Source organism: Pyrus communis, chromosome 6 (assembly GCF_963583255.1).
Source record: "Pyrus communis chromosome 6, drPyrComm1.1, whole genome shotgun sequence".
In the NCBI taxonomy this organism is placed as follows: Eukaryota; Viridiplantae; Streptophyta; class Magnoliopsida; order Rosales; family Rosaceae; genus Pyrus; species Pyrus communis.
This window is the reverse complement of record NC_084808.1, coordinates 17,747,110-17,759,406: the sequence shown is the minus strand read 5'-3', so window position 1 is coordinate 17,759,406 and position 12,297 is coordinate 17,747,110. Positions and strand designations below refer to the sequence as shown.

At 34.2% G+C, this 12,297-nt stretch overlaps 1 protein-coding gene across 1 annotated transcript; it reads right to left on the bottom strand.

Annotated features, from left to right (window-relative positions):
• Nucleotides 1-3,679: 3,679 nt before the first annotated feature.
• Nucleotides 3,680-6,811, bottom strand: LOC137738280 (thermospermine synthase ACAULIS5-like). The gene is made up of 10 exons (XM_068477908.1): nt 6,573-6,811; nt 5,981-6,047; nt 5,787-5,881; nt 5,561-5,663; nt 5,211-5,299; nt 4,852-5,008; nt 4,668-4,743; nt 4,360-4,418; nt 4,104-4,240; nt 3,680-4,022 (listed from the first exon to the last, which is right to left on the bottom strand). Exons 1-10 carry the CDS (start codon nt 6,746-6,748, stop codon nt 3,935-3,937), a joined length of 1,047 nt encoding a protein of 348 aa, XP_068334009.1. The 5' UTR covers nt 6,749-6,811; the 3' UTR covers nt 3,680-3,934.
• Between the last annotated feature and the right edge of the window lie 5,486 nt (nt 6,812-12,297).

Genomic DNA, 12,297 nt, shown 5'->3' with positions numbered 1-12,297 from the left:
CTCTTTGCTGAATATTAGACTTTAATTGGAACGGATATTTAAAAATAGCAACCCACATAACTACTAACTAGTAAATAAATTAACAACTAAACAAAAATTTGTAAAAATTGAAAAAAATAAACATGCACATAGCATTTTGAACTTAGGACCTCTCGTTAATTTAAAACAACAAAAACCATTGTTTCTAATTAAACTTCTTGATCATTTAGCCAAATTTTATAAATTTATACTGTTATGAAAAGAAATTTGTAAAAATTGGAATGTAAATAAGCACACATGGTGTTTTTAACCTAAGACCTCCTCATTCATTTTAAACAACAAAACCACCAGTTCTAGTTAAATTTCTTTGTCATTAAACCAAATTTTACAAATTTATACTTTTATAAAAACATATATAGATATATCACCCTAATAATTTTGGTGCTCCTAATTTTTTTGGACCCTGGATGGTCACCCTGCCCGTACTGAACCTCGGCCGGGCCTGGATCCATGCATGCTTTTCACCGTGTTTGCCTTGGTAAAGTTTGAAAGGGTTTTCGTTTACGCATTCCTCCTCATTTTCTACATTTTACGACTGTAGATAATGAATCCTTACAGTTGTGAAATGGAAAATATTTAGAAAGTATGTTAAATACATACATGTGTGTGAAAGTAGGCTTTCCTGTTTTTTCTCAAGACTAATTAAGGTCCTAAATGAATTGTCTAATTAAGGTCCTAAATGAATTGTCTTTGCACAAGAATATCTCGTTTTTTTGTATAAAATCTGGGTTAGGTTATTTTCGCAACCTAAAATATTGTTGTTGACCTTTACAATTTTGGGCGAGAGGGGCTGGTTACAGGCTGGTTTGGTATTGCTATACTTTGAAAAAAAACTGTTTCTGCTGTGCTGTGAGAATAAGCAGTTGTGAAATAAAGCAGCAGAATGTTTGGTAAACTTTTTTGTAAAAGTGCTTTTGAAAGAAAAAAAAATTGTATTATAGTGTTTGGTAAACTTTTATGTAAAACAGATGTGAAAAAAAAAACCGGTTTTTCAAAGCTGGGTTTTGCAGCTTCTTGTTTTTGGTTTTTTTCACCCAAAACTGTGAAAAAAAGCTGAAGCTGAATGTTTACCAAACACAAAAATAGCTTCCAGCTTTTTTTGATACCAGCTTTTTTCAAAATCACCTCAATACCAAATCAGGTCACGTCTTCTTATCTAAAGTCATCACGAGTAGGGTTCTGTTTGCATGGCTATCGAGATATTACGAAAGTAGACTATAAATTATTGATCAATTTAATATATAATATATTTTTTATCCAGAAAATAAAAGGCATAAATTTAACTACTAGAATTAAAGGCATAACTTTAATCTGATGCCTTTCAAGGTTCCTAAAAGGACATTGTTCATGTTTTGGACCCTCGTTAAAAAAAACTTGGATGCCGTTTTAAACAATAGACAGTAGGGACTTTTTCCTTGATTTCTTTTTGGCGTTCATACCATAATAAACTAGTGGTAAGGCTTCTAACTCTCATGATAAAATATTCTCTCCCTAGTTTTGAATAGAAATATAAGAGAATGGGTGTCACTTAAAAAACTATGGACTTTTCCTTTCCTAAAAATTCTAATGTACAACCCTATCAAGGAAACTGAAAAAAAAAGTTGAGATTCCATTACAAAATTAATTGGTAATATATAAAAAGTAGCTCAAAACTATTTATAAATACATGCAAGGTCCTTCATTTCTCAATGCGAGTTTAATTAATACTCTCAATACGCTTTGAGTGGTAAATTTTCAAACCAAACATGTTGAGTGACCTGGAGCACGTGTGGTCATTGGGCTTCAAACGCGGGATGACTAGCTTTGATATCATAAAAAAAGTTGAGGTTCCACCATAAAATCAATTGGCAATATGCGAAATAGCTCAAAATACTTAAAAACACATGCAAGGTTTTTCATTTTCTCAATGTAGAATTATTATTCTCAATAGAAGCAAACTCGTATTATTTATTTTGACACACTATTTCTGAAGGGAAGAATCAAACACATTCCTTTGAGTGCATGAATAAATGTTCTTGATCATTTGAGAAGCAAGTGATACTACAAACTCAAGTAGTTAAGCATATTCTACATTCACATATTCGAAAAAAGAAGAAAAATTATGAGTTGATAAAAAAAATTGATCGTGATCAGGAAAACTCGATAAGGAGGAGAAAAAAAGAAAAAAAAAAAACAGAAGAGCATCTGATATTTACTCACCAAACACCAATAACAAACAACCAAAAAAGTAGGCAATTAATTAGTTTAATAGGGAAATGATACCGCGGTCTGTGTCACGAGTCATGATCCTTGCAATTGATGAGGGTGGGTTGTGGAACCGGCCACAGTGCATGATGCAACATCGATGATCACCTCATCTAAATTCTATTATTTCAATAAATTAACACAACACAGAAGATAAACAGATTACTCAGCCCAACGTTTAATTCGATAATTGGTTGGAGAAAAGGAAAGTGACATCTGACTCCGCACAGGCCAACAAAATGTTAGTCATATATGCGGTTTAGGTCATTCTTACTGTTAATTATTGCATTGAATAATACTCGTTAAGATAATAATTGGAACTTTATAATTTGTATCGATCAACCTATTGAGCACGACGGATGTGCAACCGTTAGTCATCTACGCGCTCATGTTAATTCTGATTGCTAATGCATTGAGTAATACTTGTTGGGTGTTGTTGACTAGCATCACTTGCACATACACATGTTTATTCTTTCTGCTCGAGTAGAGAAAGAAACTCTAATATTTTAAGGAAAGATACTGTGTGATAAATAATATCTATTAGATGAATGGTGTACATTATGAATACGTAAAAAATATTGGACTTGTAATGCCTCTAAGACAATGTTTGCTTGAGTAGAAGACTTTTTTCCCTTTTTAAAAAAAAAATCTGGGACATTTAAAAAAAAAAAAAAAAATCTGGTATAAGCATGAACTAGAGGTAGAGACCTCAAGCACCAAACATACCAAAATTTTATTAGAAAAACTTAACATGGATTATATCGGTCACTTAATAATATAGTCTAGTGATATTTTTCTTCACTTATAAGTGAAATGTCTTAGGTTCGATTCTCACCAAAGATAAATTTCAACCACATTATTACTAGTTCATTGTAAGGTCGAGCCACCCCTCATTGTAGACATTATCCATTATTCAAAAAATAAAAAATAAATAAACATGGATCATATCATCAGTTTGGGATTGAGTTTTACCGCATCAAGTTAACACATAATTGGGTTACGTAGCCTTAGACAAATGGGCTTCTCAGAACCCTAGAAAACACAAATGGGCTGCACGCCTAATTTGGATTTCTAAATTGAGCACAAAATCAGCCGAAGGTTTTTGAATTTTATTTCCTAGGTAAATTTCGGAATCATGTAAACGTTTCTAGTGTAAAATGGTCTCATGGCAGATTATATAACTGCATGAGAAGTTTTAATCTAAAACAAAGTAGTACCTGAGTAGTTTTCTTGTCAAATTGTGAATCTGGAAATGTTTTATAAAATTATATAAATTATTATGCATATACAATCTGACAAAAGAACATTGCTCTTCAAATTGATAAATTGATAAAGTTTAAAGATAAAAAAACCGCTTATCGTATGAAGTTTTAATTTAGTCTTATAAAGTAGTTGCATCACCATTTTCATATTCATATAAATTCCCATACTTCATAGACATCTCAAGAAAGGCACAAACAAAGATTTATATCATAGTTTTTATAAGTTACTACACAAAAAAGAAAGAAGAAGGAAATACAGCTGAAAAAAAAAGACACAAGATTGTCTTCTACTTGCACTCTCATGTTTCTTGTGTTTTTTGGTCCAGCACTCTCATGTTTCAAAGTGCTAGCTTTTGGTAGTGGTTCTTCACTCTTCCATTTCTTGAAGCTTAATTGAGTTTGTAGGCACTCCCATGGCCATGGCCATATATAAACCTTGCCGTTCCTTCTGTATACACATGAGTTTCATTGACCATCCTGCCAACAACCCATAAACCTGGCTTAAATAAGTAGCTGCTTAATCAAGAGGAAAATCAACATATTAGGCACCCAACTTACGATTTCCGAACAGCTTTGCTCAAGGTAGAAGCTGATGAAAATGTTTTTCCATCTAGGTATCTGTTCTCCCCTGTGATCCTTTGTTTAATTCTGAGGTCTAGTTCCTCGGCACTAAGCTCAAAAGGGGTATCTGAAGCCTGTTATTTTAAACAATTACTAAGCCTCCTTAATGTCGATTAAAAATACAAAATGGTGTCACTTATACAAGTAATTAATTAAGAACAATGATTTTAGTATGTGGTGCTAGATTTTGTACCAGGATCCATCCCCAAGTATCAGCATAAGAAGGAATATGAGCTGAATAAGGCACAACATCTGCAGATGTACAAGTAAGTAATAAGGGCAGAGTTAAAAAGACAAGACACAAAACTGACGACCTCACTAATACAAGTGAGTCTCGCATACAACGATTAGGTCCACCTTTATTAGAGATATGGTTAGCAATGCAATCAGTTTTTTATTTTTGATTTTTGATTTTTGATTTTTTTATATTTTGTCTACTTCGCATTAAAAAAATTAAAAAAACACTAGAGATAAATCATTTTCTTAATCAAGTTCACTTACATTTGAAGACCTGCCTCAAAGTATTGTAAATGCAGGAGAATACTTCTGTGTGGCTGAAAATTCCAGCAGGACCTGCCTGCATGTATAAAAAAGAAAAAAGAAAAAAAGAAAAGAGAATTGGTTAATTCTGTCATTAGGGTTCTGTTTTTGTGGGTGATTGCACGCCTAAGCATGGTTAAGATACCTGTGTGACAAAAATGCCTTCTTTGGTGAGTCTTGGTTTGACAGTAAACTCATAGAAGGATTTGGTGTAGAGTTTATAACATGGGCCTCCTTCTATTGGGTCTGCTAGGTCACCAATGATCACATCGTACTGCTCTTCTCTGTGTTCTAGCTCAGCCCTGCAACACACAATAATTAGTGACAACTATATCAGAATTAAAAAAAATAGTGAAAGCAGTATGTAAATATTAATATATACACACGCACATAATTCTCTGCACACGATGTTTGTCCTTTAACAATTGTTGGATGCTATATCGATAAAGTTATAAACCCGGCATCATTGAGACACACACACAAACATATATATGTAATAATAACCTGGCATCATTGATGATGAGCTCCAGTCTTGGATCACAGAAAGCTTCACTGTTTACAGTCAAATATGACTTGCAGAACTCTACCACCTCCTGCATTAGTATTGCAGCTTCTAGTGAAAATTTTTATATTATGTGCAGTGTGTTGTAACTTGTAAGCCAGTTAAAATCCAAAACAGTGATTTGGAAAAATTGAAAATTTCCCCTTTTTTTTTTTTTTTTTTTTTTTTTTAACTTCCACGACTAATTCTCATTTTTGTCTTTTTTTCAAATAACAAGAGACAAATGAAAAGTACCTTTTGGTAAAAGCAGCTCAAAAACTAGACAAAGTGTGACTTATAGAGGGAAATATACCTCATCAATGTCACACATGACAACCTTCTCCACAGTCCTGTGCCTCAGAAGTTCTCTTGCAGTTGAGCCTTCACCTCCTCCCATGATGAAGATGCTCTTTGGACTGAACTTGACATTAATTACAGAGTTATTAACAACATTGCCCTTAACATCCAATGTATACACATATATATAAACCTCGTCGCAGTACGAGAGAAATTTTTTTGATATGGAAAAGAGAGTTTACTTTGAATGATGGAGAAGTGATGGGTGGACAAGACATTCGTGGTAGATAAATTCATCCGTCTCAGCGCTTTGAAGCTTTCCATCAATTACTAAAGCCTGCCCAATACATAAGGGAAAATTGAATTAATTAGTCATTTGCTGCAGTTTGTCATAATTGATTACTTTACTTAATTAAATAGTAGGATTGATCAAAACCTTTCCAAATGGCTTTGTGTCCAGCAATGCAATGTCTTGAAATGGAGTTGCTCCTGTATGCAATATACTGCAACCAAAATTAATTAATTAAAGAAATCATGACACTAAACTTTATGGTTGGAACACTAACACTATTCTAACATTATTATGTCTTGTCTGACCTTTTCATGACCATGATTTTTGGGGGTAAGGAGGGTGTTTCACTTTTAGGAATTCTTTTATTTTTCTGACGTAGGAATTTTGACACTAAGATTATAAAATAAGTCAGAAAAGGTATTACCATTTCTACGTAAAAAACTCAAGGGGGACGACGAAGACTTTAGAAGAAATGGTGAAAATTTCCTAATGATTTTGTCTGTGGACATTCTCATAAATTTACAATCAAAATGAGAAACCACGAAGTCAGAATTTGGTAGCACATGAGATTGACATATGTAATTAACTGTATAATTAGATGAAATGAGAAATCATCAAATAAAAGAAACAAAAAAACATTGTAGTAAAAAAGTTACAGCGCCCAAAAAGAACTGAAAACATGTTTGAAAATTGAGTTGACAGCAGATGGTAAAAGATAGTGACAGTTAATATGCACCTATTAAGAGCAAAGCTCCATCTCAAATTTTCTTCAATTTCTTCCTCATACCAACAGCTCTTCCTGTATCCATTCAGCACTGAATGGCCCTTGCCATTCACTCCATTTCCATTCACATGCACATTCCCATTCCCATTCCCGTTGTTGGTTCCATTGGAATACGAAATATCACCCATTTTTCTGACCTGGCTATCCAAAAATACTTCACCAAACAGGACAAGTGTCTCTGAGTGTGTGTAGAGAGGGAGGGAGGGAGGTAAGTGATGTAGAAGTGAGGAGGGTTCTCAGAATATAAGAAGGAAAAAGATGGCAGCCAAATCGAAGGGTACCATGATTTAGGGTTGGATTAAAAACTAGAGAAATGATGGCCAAAAAAATATTAAAAAAAGAAAAAGAAAAAAGAAGAAGGGAAATGTTGAAGTGGTTGTGCTTGAGAACAGACACAAAAGCATGCAGCCTCAAGATATCTTCATTGGAATTCGGAAAGTAATGGAAAAATGGGACTAATTTAGATTTTTGTTGCATGGGTTTAATATCTTGTCCGTAAAACAGTATCATCAATTTTTTTTGAAAAATACTAAGGAGATTGCTCAAAAATTATCTACTATCGCAAAGTTTAATGCCAATTCTTATACTAATATTACAAATATTGTGCAAAAAAACAGATGGTAACAAAGAGTACTACTTGTGAAAGAATCTTCTTATCATTTCTCATTGATTGAGGTTTTAGGCATGCAAGTTGTTCCTTGAAACTACTCAATGTGCTTTGACATGTTGCTAACATACTGACACTGTTGTATATGCACATGTTAATGATGTCATGGTCGTCATTGCATGTAAGCATGTATGATAATGATGATATTAATTTTATTTTGTACCCAAATGGTATTCTAAACATCCCAATTTATATTCAAAAACTTTGAGTTCATTTGTAATAAGACGGACTGTCTTAACTAATTGATTTTACTTATAAATGTGTGATGGCATTATTTTAAGAAAAGAAAAAAATGGGTATTGGAGGAGGGAAGAAAGAGGGGATAAGGATAAAAGATGATGATGGAGGAGGTGACAACAAGCGAAAATTCTGGTTATTTTATTTCCTTCAAGAATGTGTGCAAATCTTGGTTGGAATTGAAGAGAGAAGAAGAGAGAAGCAGAGAGAGAGAGGAGCGTGCACTGGAAACCATCATAACATTCTCTTTGCTTCAAAAGATTTAGAGGGCGTGCTATGGCAGGCGCACTCATCATAACTCTCACCATTAACGGATCAATTATCTCCCCCCAAACAGGAAGTATTTAACTTCAACCCCATACCCACCGTACGTAAAATGTATAAGAAATTAAAAATGATAATGAAGGACATTAGTTGTAGCCCTTCACTAGCACTTAGCTATTTAGTTTTTTATTTATTTATTTATTTTCTTTCTTTTGTGACATTCTATTTGAAAATTAGCTTTTAGGTTCTAGCTAGTATTTTCACTTGTCCAGCGTTGCTTGTAAGATCATGGTAATGTGAGTTAAAGAAAGTTAGGATTTCACTATAAAATCAATTGGTAATATGGGAAGTAATTCAACTTACTTATAAGTCCAAGTAAGGTCTCTTCTCTCATCAAATTGAGATTTATTCTCAACACGCCCCCTCATGTGTGGCAAATTTTCAAGCCTAACACGTGAACAAGACATCCTGGGTGGCGTGGGGCGCGTGTGGCCGTTTGGCTTCACAAGTGGGATAACTTGCCCTGATACCATGAAAAAAGTTAGGATTCCACCATAAAATCAATTGGCAATGTGGGGAGTATCAATGTGGGATTCATTCTCAACAGCTACATGTTTGCTGAAAAATGAATTTTTTGTTGATAGTTAAACAAACTATAGTCTTGCATTAGATCTAGTTTGATAATCCTCCTCTTTGTTCGAATAGTTTTATATGTAAAGATCGACTTCAGATGTCCAAGCGTAGGCTTATAGCAATCCAGCTATTACCCAAAAGGCAGTGCAAGGGCTGCCAAATTGCCCTTTAGTCCCAAAAACTCACTTTCATCGGTCCATTTTGTGGAGAGCAATTGGTGGTACAACACAAGCTTGCATCAACGGGCAAGGCTGATGTTAGCATGACATCAGCTACGTGTTTTTTTTTTGTTTTTGGTATGGCGTGCGAATTGGGCGAGTGGGTCGACAAATTCTGCTATCATGGGCTCGCTGCTACAGATTCAAATTTTCTGCCAACTGTCGCTTGAGTGGTAGATGAGAGCTTTTGGATTTCAACAACCTGATGATCCAAATCGTTGGATTTCCAATGGTAAAACAAATTGAAAAATTATTGTTGTGCTACCTGGCACGTTTTGGATCGTTGAATTCAATAATAATAAAATCAAATGGTCAAGATTATTCTAATCATTAAAAAAAAATTTAAAAAGTTTTATTGTATAAATATCCAACCACCTTCTTCATTTGCCTTTTATTTTTGATTAATTATGCTTGTTTGTGATGTTATGCTTTGCTTTGCTTTGTATTTAAAATTAAATTATCGGAGGTAAAAAATGAGTTTTATTTTCAAAGAACAAACTTACAACGTACACAATTTTTTTTTTTTTTTTTAACAAACGATATTATCTACACTAAGGGGAAGGGAGTAAGCTTAGCCTGACAAGGGACTAGCAATAACGTGATTCAAATTTACCTTTGCAAGAATCGAACCTAAGACCTCTCACTTACAAGTGAAAAGGAATATCACTAGACCGTAGTACTAAATGGCCACAAAATATGCACTTAAACACACTTACAAGGCATAAAAAATAAAAATATTTGTTAATAGTAATCGCCCTTACCCTTGCCATACGGATAGACTTGCACAACAATCACTTTTTAGAAGCAATTACATTTCCTTGCCCTCCTAAAACAATTGGACATGCTGTTATAATTGTTTAATTTTGTTTGAGCTATTAACCCCTTTTCAATCAAATCAAAAATATATTTATCTCCAATTTAAAATTTTAAGTGACAGTGGTAGTCATATTTACACACAAAAATCACTCCACATATCATATGCTTTGTTTTGCAAGAGCATGTCAACACATTATCCAATCTATTCAACAAATAATGGATCTAATTAACGGGGTCCAAAGTGTCCATTGGTGGCGTAAGATTGGCATCAGAATGATGCGTGAAATATTAAATATAAGTAACAAAAGAAAGGAAGAACAAGATAAAAATCTATGTGCCCACAGAATTACTATGGTGGAGGAGGGCTAAGAGAGAGGGCCCGAGTATTGGAGAAGTGGTGGCGTTCTATTTGATGCAGGCCAGCTATGAAAACCAAGGAAATCATTCTTGTTACTTGCAGTGTGTTTTGGTTTGGGGGTGATGATGGATTCGCCAAACTCTTGTTTTAGAAAGGTTATGATGACCTCAAAGGCCTGAAGCTCCAACTCGAAGGTCCCCAGGATACTATTGTGTTCCCCTAATCTTTTACTTGCCTCCTTCTCCTTCTCAATGACCTGTAAAAATCATTGCACTGCCCTAAGCTTTGTCACCCAGCAAATCATATGACATGATTTTATAGATTTCTTGCCTTGCTGCACATAAAATGATGTCTCTTCTTCATGTCCCATAATGAATCATGTCATCACAAGGCAATACACTAAGTATCTCATGTCTTTGCTTTGTCGTATTATACTTTTCTTCTTCATCTCTAATCAACTGGAAAGTTTGAACTTAAATGTGACGTTCGGACCCGATCAAAATATAACATTTCCCCCACTCCATGCATCGAAAAGTTAAAACTCATATATAACTTTTGAGGCCAATTAAAAGTCATGTCTTTTTTATAAGTAACTAAACTTATAAATTTGAATTCCAAAAAATGTTTGAGTCTAAGGTGAATGTCGTGACAAAGAGAAAAAACTTCATTAAATAATGTTTGAGTTTTGATTTTGATGTACATACTCACATAATCACATGTAAATTTATAATTTGGAATTTAACATTTGGGCAAAAGGAGAAAATAAGAAAACTCAAACTCACCACTACATTTGAACTCAAATATAAAAATATAGGTATAAATTTTATTTTTTTTAACAAAATATAGGTATAAAATTTTAAGTCTTGCATTTGATCATTTCATTTAGGAGAGGAATAAAACAAGAAAGATGCCCTTTTTGAAATATTTATGGTTGTTATTAATCCAAGAAGATCTCATAAATGGTTACATTTTCTGACAATTAAGAGTCGAATTAACTATTCTTTGATAAAAAAGAATTTAAGTCTTTTTGAATCGTGAAAACACATTTTGAAGAAGCAAATATCAATATTCTTATGATCATAAAGTATCTCTATGTTGTAGGCATAATTTACTATACAATTATGAAGGCCAGAGAGAGAGGGGGTGCAACACATAGAGAAAGAAGAGAAAGATATGTAATTGTGAGATGTGTGTTATCTAATCCTATTATGCCTTTATTTATAGTAGTAGAGATGGTAATTCCTTACGCCAATAGGATTACAAATCTATCAGGATAATATATAGCCTAAGAGATATGGTAGAATTCCATAAGGATATCCTAGATATGATAGGATTTACACGATCACATTCTTAATCTAATAGGACTGCAACACTCCCCCTTGAGTGTGTAAATACTCAAACAAATGACGCATCAGGTCTTCAGCAATGAAGTAAGTTCAGTTGATGAAGTTGTTGGTACAATGAGCGAATGCGAGTCTCAGATTAACAGAAGAATGCATAAAAGGTAAAACTCACAAAACCTCGCTATGGTAAAATCCAAGGTGGGATAAAAACCCACAAGTTAAGGAGAAAAGTAAGAAGTTGCATTAAGTCAAAACTATGTCTTCTGGACTCAAGTAGAAAAGTTCACAAGGGTATGACCAACTCAGGATGACTGCCTCGTCAAAACTTAGTTAGGTAGCAAAAACCCAGTGGGGCTCCTAATCGTAGGAAAAAAAGTACATTAAGATCAAGTGAGTATACTTCTGGATACTCCCCCTGAGTTTGACAAAACTTCCAAATGAGAACTATAAGCATTGCATATGAATAGTTAGGCATACCAATTCCTCGAACTAGCTTTTGGAAGGTTAACTTCGGCAATGACGTTGTGTAGAGGTCGGCAAGGTTGTTTAGGATCGGCTTGCATGACTCCAATCTTCTGATGCTTTGCTGATGTAGACGCAATATGTCTTGGCGTTGACTTCGTTGATGTATCATGTCTTGATCGGGTTGATACATGCTGCATAATCTTCATGGATCGTCAATAGGACTCAACGATAGATGAAAACAGCAAGTACTTCGAATATTTTCACCAAGAGATCTCAACCATGTCTCACGTATGGTGTAGTGAAGTGAGGTGAGTCTTAGAATGATTTGAAGATTTTGCAACTAAGGTCATATCGTTGACCTCCAAGATATTGCGATATCCCTTAACTGTAAAGATATAACCATTCAGAGATTTGCCTTGCGTGGGTTTAATAAGTAACTAACATCAACCTAACAAATAAGGCAAACATCATTCCGAGGATCAAAGGGGTTAGATCCGCTAGGGATGCGTTGATATTAGCCCAAATTTGTAGTACTTTAAGGGTAGCGGAAAAACGTCTTTAATACCAATTCAGTGGATGTACGTAGGCGCGATGCTGCATCTTTACCAATAGATCAATAGCGAATGAGATGTCTTATCTAACGCAATGTGCTAAGTACAACAAAGCACAAAGTTGA